The sequence below is a fragment of the Psammomys obesus genome, unplaced genomic scaffold (genome assembly GCF_907164565.1).
Source record: "Psammomys obesus unplaced genomic scaffold, mPsaObe1.curated_primary_1811, whole genome shotgun sequence".
NCBI lineage: Eukaryota > Metazoa > Chordata > Mammalia > Rodentia > Muridae > Psammomys > Psammomys obesus.
Genome location: NW_026596051.1, coordinates 20242441 through 20251467, shown reverse-complemented (window position 1 = coordinate 20251467; position 9027 = coordinate 20242441). Strand labels below are relative to the sequence as shown.

Sequence of the window (9027 nt, the reverse complement as noted above, 5' to 3'; positions counted from 1 at the left end):
ACACACACACACACACACACACACACACACACACACACACACACACAGTCTTTCCAGACCCTTTATATGTTTAGCTCTAACTTAGAATCTGCTTGCCAATGTCCATGCTGCACAGCACTACCCTCCAAACAGAAACACCATCTTCGTAATGTCCACCATGTCCGCTCACAAAAGTTCATCACAGCCAGCCTTATCCACTGACATCCTCACATGGGAGGGGCACAGACAATCCTGCCACTACTCCCAGTTGCATGCAATTCTGTCCTGCTAGAACTTGGTTTTAGGGCCTCAGGGAAGAGCTACAGCACACAAGTTTTGGGGGAGAGCAAATGAGAAGGGCTTCATCTGTACTGGCATGGGGAAGCCATCATCAAGGTGGGGTACAAATCCTCCAATGCAGCTGAGTCACAGTTACTCACACTCTTGCCACAGCTCAACTCATTGGCTCACCTGGATGAACTCTGGGGAATCAACTGATCTGTCTAATGAGGATGGGGTAATGTTGGCAAATATATATTAGACTGGAGAGGGCTTCTCTACCTTACCTAGTTCCCAAATTAAGACAGACACCGTTTGGGTTATAGGAGTTTTAAAGCACAGTAACTACGCAGATATCAACCCCCTAAGCTATTTTTGCTATTTCCCAGCTACACACCCCAAGTTACTTGTCCTAATTGTCCCTGCCTGGGTTTCTTCTGTTCCATCAGGCCAGCCCTCATGGCCATGTGCTCATGGTCCTTGCTGCCCCAAGGCGACTTCCTTTTCTCTGGCTTCCTCTCCTCCTACTACATCATTTGCTTCCTGTCTCCCCTCCCAGTCTCTTGGTCTCTCTGAACCCAAGCCCTGCCTACTTAGGGAACCTAAGTTCTACCTACTTCTCCTCTGCCCCATTACAGGCTTCTAGCTATTTTAATAACCAGTTCACTATAAATTAGGTAGAGCAAAGTTACACAACAAGGACTCCTGCATATGAGAATGTACTCGTCTGGGTGGAAACCAGATCTTAGTGGCAACCATATCCTGGGTGCCAGAAATTAGCGTTAGAATACATAGCACCAGATCAACCCCCAACAGGGTAAGACAATGCTTAGTCATCCCCCCATAGCTATACACACACACACACACACACACACACACAGGAAAATTCTCACAATAGTCTGGTAACTTGGATTCTGGAAAGCTGCATTTACCTTCATCAACATTCCTATCAACAGAAACCATTTACTTGGCTCTACTTTAACACTTCTCAGCAAAGTTTGGTGAATAGCCTGGTAGAACTCCTACAAAACCTGCCTTACAATTGTTCCTGAAGCCTTTTTCCTGCTCTTTCAAAGCTTTTCCCTTTCCAGCACTCTATTGCTAGTAAACAGAAACAGAAGGTATTTTGTGTATACTTTGTATCAGACTTTGCACAAATGTGATTGTTAGTTCTGAGAAATCATGAGATAAATGACCTTGTAGGAGAGGCTGAGGCCATTGTACGCCTCCTTCTTGCTGTTCTGTGCCATCCATTGTGAGGACATGGCTATGAAGGTGCTATCTTGGGAGCAGGGGCTGGGCATTCCCCGGACATAGAACCCGGTGGTACCTTGGCTTTCTCACTTTTAGAACCATCATCACCCAGTTTGTGCTAAGAAACAGACTGGGGGAACTAGGCAAGCCCTGGACTCCAGCAGCAGCACCTCTGCGTTTACATATAACTAGGTTCTCCTTCTTCCAACCTTTAGAACTTACACTGTCCCTGTGCTGTGTGTCCCATCCTCATCCTGTCATCCTCTTGCACCACCCCTCAGAGCAATACTGACCAGAAGAGGTGGCAACAGCCCTTTGTTCTGGTCCTGAACTTGAGCAGGAAACCTTAACTAGTTCATCTGATGACAAACGTCAACGGATTTCAAAAGAACAATTTATCAGATTAGAGCAAGTCCATTTTAATCCAGATATGCTAAGAGTATGACAAGAAGATAAATTTTGAAAGCTTAGAATGCATCCATGAAAATGGCCTCATAGAGCAGGGCAATGGTGGTGCATGCCTTTAATCCCAGCGCTCAGGAGGCAGAGGCAGGCGGATCTCTGAGTTCGAGGCCAGCCTGGTCTACAGAGCAAGGTCCAGGATGGCCAAGGCTATACAGAGAAAACCTGTCTAGAAAAAAAAAAATAGAAAGGAAAATGGCCACATAGGGCTTGATCCTTGATTACACTGCCTGCCAGAGTAAAGTCTACTCAGGCTGCATGCGGTGGCCTGTATGAATGGATCTCTAAGAGTTTGAGGCCAGCTTGGTCTATACAGCAAGCTCCAGGCCAGTCAAGGCTACACAGTGGGGCTGCCTGAAAACACAACCAATCAAGCAAGCATGCATGCTTTCTGGATTTAACAGTAAACACCAAGCCAATCTTTATATTTTCATAGTTAACTCAACCTGGCCCAGGATTTATTAAGCTTCCCATATAGCCCTGGTCTTTCTTCATTAATACTGAATTAGTATTTTTGTAGCTATGTTCTTAAGTGATAACACTCCCTGCCTAATTCTTCACACATCACTGGCTTTAAAATGGGGGTTGTGTTGGCAACGTAAGGGCTTTGAATACCTTCCTAGTCCTCTACTTTCTCAAAGAATTTGCACCTGTGTGGGTTAATCTTTATTAACTTGACAGGATTAAAATCACCTAATAGACACACCTCTGGATGTGTCTGTGAGGGGGTTTCCAGAAGTTACACTGAGGCAGGGAGCTCCACCCTAGTGGTGGCCAGTAACACCCCACAGGTGGGGATCCTGGACTGAGCAAAGAGAAGCTAACTGAGGGCCAGTCTCCATCTCTCCCTGTTTCCTGACTTCAAATGCAGTGTGAGCAGCTGCCTCCCACTCCTGCCGCCATGCCTTCCCCACCGGGAAGGCCTGAACCCTCAAACTGTGAGACAAAACGAGTCCTTCCTCCCTTAAGGGGCTTCCTGCCAGGTGTTTGATCATAGCACCCAGCCCAGGAACTAATGCAACTAGGATTCGTTATTTCCTCCTTAACTGTTTGAAAGACTTTCCTGTGAGGGCACCAGGCCTAGGCTCTTCTTTCATGTGGAACTACCAGGAGCTACAGGCTTAATTCCCTGCCCAGGGACACTCTGCGCTACCGCGTTGATCACACTGGGAATGCCCGCCACTTCCTCTAAGCACGGCTCACCTGTTGCTCTTTATTACCCAGGTGTCTTCAGGGGCAGCACTCCCTTCGCCATTGCCCCTGGCCCCTGTGATTTAATGGCCACTCTTTCCTTCATCTATACTGTGAGCATGGCGCATCTCCCTGCCTCTTCACAGTCCACCTAACTCAGCCCTCTGCCTTTAAGGTGGTTCTCCTAAACATCAATGTTTCATGCAGTCTGAGAATCTCAGCTAGCTGAGGTGTTAGTATGCTGTTCCACCCTGCCACAGGCTGCCCAGGGTCTTTTTTTTTTTTTTTTAATAATTAATTAATTCAACTTACATCTCTGTCCTAGGCCCCTCCCTTGCCCAGGGTCTTGAGGGTCACACAGCTGCTTATCACAGTCCCATACAAGTACAGCACACTGTCTCCTGTATCTAGCAGGACTGTGGGAGGTGGCACTATGCCTTCGCAGGCCCCCACTGGCCTTCCAAATCTCTACAATGACTAAGAAGAATATTACCAGTCTATGGCCATGCTATTCTGAAGGTGCCAGTTTCGTCTGATCTCAGAAGCTGAGCACAGTGTGGGGCCTGGTTAGTACTTAGATGGGAGACGAAGCTCACCAGGGCGAGCTGGCCCAATCTGGGGACTGCCCCTTCCTGTCACCGCTGACATGGCTCAAAGCCCCACTCCTCTCTTAACCCCTATTGGGGCCAATACCCGGGGAAGCAACCGCCACTTGCTCACACTAGAACACAGGTTAGGGCTGGTGGTGACTGCCACTGGGCCAGGGAGGCCTCCTCCTACCCTTGGGAATGCGGATCATCTAAACTTAAAAGCTCTCACCCCACTCCCACTTTAAATATTTCCCGATTTTTTTTTTTTTTTCACTTTACCTTTCTCTGCATGTTGCAGGTTTGGTTGGGTCTTACCCAAATATAAAGCCCACTCTCAGTCCGGGTGAAGAAAGGGCTGAACCTCCAGCCTTGACTTTGCAGCAAGGTCCTCTCTTACGTAAAGCACCTCAGCCCCCATCCACAATCCCCACTATAGAGACCAGCAAACTGCTCCTGACAGTTTGCAGATCTGCTCAGAACCATACCCAAGGAGAGACCTACCCTCCTAAACCTGCTACCGCCCGAGGTACAGCCAGGACTTTGTGGACGCCCCAGGACCTTCAACCGTGCCTGCCTGGAGCACATAAACCGCACGTGCCTGAGGAAAGGGGTGCTGTGGAGAGAGACATCACGTACCAGTCTGCGGATGTCACGCTCACACTCCCGCTTGATGCGGTGCACCTCATCTTGGTGCGCCTGGTACGCGGCGCGCAGGTCGGCAGCCTTGGCCTTGTCCGCCTGCATGCAGTTGCTGAGTGCCTCCTCGGCCTGTTTGCGCGCCGCCTTCAGCTCCAGGATCTCCTGCTGCAGCCGCTGGCGCTCGCCATCAAAGGTCCTGCGCGCCTCCTCGCGCGCCTCGGCCAGCAACGCGGTCTTGACTTTGTCTGCGGCGCCATCGCGCAGCACATTCAGCGTGGCCTGCAGCCGCTGCAGCTCGCCCTCCTTGATCTTGGCGGTCCGCGCTGCCTCCTGTTCGTGCTGCCTGATAAGCGCCTCGCGCAGCGCCTGCAGCTCCTTCGTCTTCTCCTCATGTAGCTTGGCCTTGAGTTCCGAGATATAGGCCGTGTGGCGCCGCTGCTCTTGCTCGCGCTCCAGCTTGGCCTCCTGCAGACGCTCCCGCAGCTTGCCCACCTGCAGCCAGAACAAGGGCAGGGGTTAGGGTCAGAGCACTGGGTCAGAGCCCCCAGGGGTAGCCTCAGCCCCACACGCTCCAAGTCTCCACTTTCTAGTTCCCCCGCAGGCCACTCCCACAGCCCTGCTCTCCACCCCAACCCCGTCCCAGATCCTCCTTCCCACGGAGTTTAAAAATTTTGCCTGGAGTGCCAAACCTTGAACACCTTTCAGTTCTCAACCGTGTGAGGAAAAGACAAGAAACTGGAGACAAACAGGACAGAAACCGTCTCTCACCAAGGCCGGAGAGGAGTCTAAACACTGAAGTGTTTCTAGTGCCCCCAGGGCAGGGAACTAGAGTCAGAGAGAACAGAGCCACCAGAGGTGGTAGGGCGGAGACTTATCTTTACCGTGGGGCTGCCGCCGCCTCTAGGAAGGTGGGCTCACCTTAAGCCACGCTGAAGAGATGGACAGAATAATCAGTTTTGTAATGAGATACTGCAGTTCTCCTTCCCAGAATCCCCGCCCCTAGTGCAGAAGTTCTTGGATGTCAACCCTGTAGGGACAGCAGTCTGTCCACCCTCCTCAAATGTTTTCAGCTCCCCTCCCCACCATGTGGCTGTCAGCCGCGTGACTCCACACCAGCACGGCTTTTCCCCTTCCCGCCTCCATTCTCCTCCTCCTGGCAGCAGCTGAAGTTTACAGCTCACCTGCCCCAGGGTTTTTCTTTTAAACTTTAATAAAACCGTCCTTGTGCTTCCATTTGTGTTTGTTCTTAAATTCTTTTATTAATGAGACTAAGAATCCCAAAGAGGGACCCAGATTGCCCCTGTATCAACAGTTTGTTCTCTCCTCTCTCTCCCCCGCCCGTATGTGTGTGTGTGTGTGTGTGTGTGTGTGTGTGTGTGCGCGCGCGCGCGCAAGGCGAGCCTCTCAGGGACACTTGGCCCCAGGACCTGTGCTCAGCCCATGCCAGGCTGCCAACAAACACGCCAGTCTGCTCTGCAAACTTCCTGCATGGCCTGTAGTAAATGCACCTCTGAAGTGATTTCTTCAATAATCCAAATATCCCAGGGTACACACTACACAAGAGCCCTCACACTCCCTGTGTGATCTTGAAACAGTGGGTGCCAAAACACTGAGACAAACTACTTTTGGTGGACCAGCCTTCCAAAAAAAAAAAAAAAAATTGCAATGTTTCCCCTAGACCACATGATTTATAGCCTACTGGGGGAAATTAATTTTAGATAAGTTTTGTGACATCATCTCAGTACTGGCATATCCGTCCTTTAGCAGAAAAGATGCAAAATAGCTGCCCTGAGGCAGAGGCATGAGACCAGTATCTCCTGACATCCCATGCAAGCACAGAAACAGCACGTGGTGCCAGTTATCACTGGTCACCTGCCCCAGGGCTGGTAGTCCTCCCGGTGACCTTAGTGCCAAGATATCAAGACTCAAACAGTCCAAACACAAGGAACACTGCAGCTGAGTCAGGTCCTGTTCCAGCTGGATCTGCCTCAGACGACTGCATGATGCTAGGGCCTCCCTGTCAGTCTCCCGGGGTTTAGAACCATCTCAGAGATGGTGAGGAACACATCTAGATATGACAGTGAGAGCGTTTCCAGAGAGAATTACATGAGGGGAGAAGTCTTTGTTTCCCTGGAAAAGACCAGGGAGCTGGGGAACCTCCTCACACTTGGCTGTGAAAGGAAGCGCTTTCCCGGGTTCAGCTGCCCAGGCACTGAGAGGCTACTGTAGCCATGGCTCCAGGTCTCCTCAAACTGGAAGCAGACCTTGGCACAGCCCTATGATGTTGGTCTTACAGGCATGTAGAACACAAGAGTGGCACGGTGGGTGTCTACCCACTTTTTTAAGGAAAATCTGGGTGGCAGGCAGTGTGTAGCAAGACGAGAGTCTCTTTAAGGAACCGCTAGGCTGGCGATGTGTGAACCCCATGCCACAAATCAGGTAACAGGAGGCTGGAGAGGCCATGAATGTGAGACACCTGAAGAGAAAGGCTATAGGTAACAAGGGAAGCCAGCCCAGGACACAGCTCATGTGGGCTACAGATGACAAGGCCATGCGGGTGGGACTGCCCAAGGCCCCCCAGAGCCCACACTGAGACTCTGTGCTAGACATGAAGCTACAGGGTTTCATGGTTGGCCTTCAGAGATTCAGTCTGTTTTGTTCTGTTCTCACAGCTCCTTTCATAGGACCAATAAAATAGATTTGGTCCATTTTATTTTGGGAACATGTAGGGTTTGTTGTATTTTTACAAGAGTTCATAGCTAAGATGAGTCTTGAGTCTCAGCAGTGTTGGAAGTGTTAAGGTTTGGGGGAAGCCGTGGACATAGACTGAATGTATTTTGCACTATGAGATGGGCACGGACAAGCCTTTGGGGTCCAGGAGGAAATGTTATGGCTTAAAGGGAGGTGTCTGTGTGTCAAACTGACAGAGGGTAGACGTCACCATCAACTTGACCAGTTTTAGACTCATCCTGGAGATGAGGATTCTCTGGAGAAAATTGCCTAAAAGGAAAGACCCACCCTGCAGCTGGGGGGCACCATCCTATGGGCTGGGGGCCACATGGAAGAAGAGGAAAAGGGAGAACACCAGCTAGGTTCCAGCAAGCCTTCTTTTTCCACTTCCCCGGCATGAACTGTCAGCTCTGCTCTGGCCGGCCTCCCCTGCCATGATGGATGAGTCCTCTGGAAAGGTGGGTCACAATAAACCTGCCCTCCATAAAGAGCTCTCCGCCCTGAGGCTCTTCCTGTCAGAATCTTTGTGGTCTCAGCACTGAGAAGAGCAGCTAACACAGGGGGCCTCAGCCTTTGGGGCTTTGTGAACTCTAGAGGGCCTGGCTCACCCTGCAGCTGTCTCACTGGAGTAGGGCACTTCCCTTACACAAAAAAAGCATGCTACTGATACAGTGCAAAGCCTGCAATTGGACCTCAGTAGAACTGAAAGTTGTGTTATGATTGGTAGAAATTATTAATACCACATTTGCATGCCATTCCCTGCCACACCCCCTCCAGGATTTGACCCAGAGTGACACACCCTCCTAGGCTTCCCCCTGGTGTTATAAGAGGTTCTCCTGAGAAGTCTTGTCCACAGTAAGCTTCACCCATGGGCAGGGCAGAATGAGCAGGTAAGGGTAGCAGCAGAGGCGGAGGCAGCACCACATCAAGAAGGCAGCAGAGTCACAGAGAGTGACTGAGCAAAGACTGTAGGGAGCTGAGGCAGGAGACAGCTCGGGACAGTGGAAGCACAGAGAATGCAGCAGAGGGTGGCATGTTTCAAAAGCCAAAGGCCAGAGACTGCAGTTCCTTGCTGCTTGCAGAGTTTCAGGGAAATGTCAAGCCCAAAGATCTAAGGGTCCCAACATCCAAGGCCTAAGAGCTGTAATAGCAGCTACTGGAAGAGCCCTGGGTGCCGACACCCAAGGCCTGGGAGCAAGGCCATTTGACCCCTTGAGGATAGGGTCAAGGTCTGATTCACTTCTGCTGCCCAAGGCTGGTGCCGGCCTCAGGGTGGACAGTATGGACTGGTTGCTGTGATTTCTCTGCTCTCCTGACATTACCTCAGACTCCGGGCATTTTGAGGCTTATAATTCTACCCTGCCAGCCAGACACCCATCTACCCTGTCTCCAACTGACACTTGGGTTGTTCATGGGGGCTGTTGAACACTTGAGGCTGTGTGTATCTGCTTCCTCCCCAGCCAGCAAAACCCCTGGGGCCAGCTCTGAGATGGTCTCGAGAAGCCTTCACAGGACCAGCTTGCCCTGCAGGTGTGAAACCCCAGCACGCCAAAGACTACGGCAACTCTAGCTCCTGTATGTCTCTACACCCCCAGGGAAGGGGAAGGGCTGCTTCTCTGTCACTTCCTGCAAACGCAGGTCACCCAGCTCACAGCAAGCTGTATGGACAGGGCCCTCACTGAATGAATGATAGGAGGAACACTTGCCCTGCATTCCCTTCTCACCCTAAAGCTTTTAACACCTGTCCTCTGCTAACATAAGAACACCATTAACATGACCTCACTGGTTAGTGTGATATGGTAGTCAATGGCTCCTAAATGAAATTGCAAAGTTCACTTTTGTGCTTTTCATGCATGTTGGGGGGTGGGGGGAGGTGATGATCTACTAAGCACTCTGAGAACAA

General features: G+C 50.8%; 1 protein-coding gene across 1 annotated transcript in view; it reads right to left on the bottom strand.

The window, feature by feature from the left end:
- The window catches only part of Jakmip1 (janus kinase and microtubule interacting protein 1), a 111527-nt gene that overhangs the window by 50378 nt on the left and 52122 nt on the right, over positions 1-9027 (bottom strand). The window contains exon 3 of the mRNA XM_055623741.1: positions 4392-4886. Within this exon, the coding sequence (XP_055479716.1) occupies positions 4392-4886 (495 nt within the window). The remainder of the gene's footprint in view (positions 1-4391; positions 4887-9027) is intronic.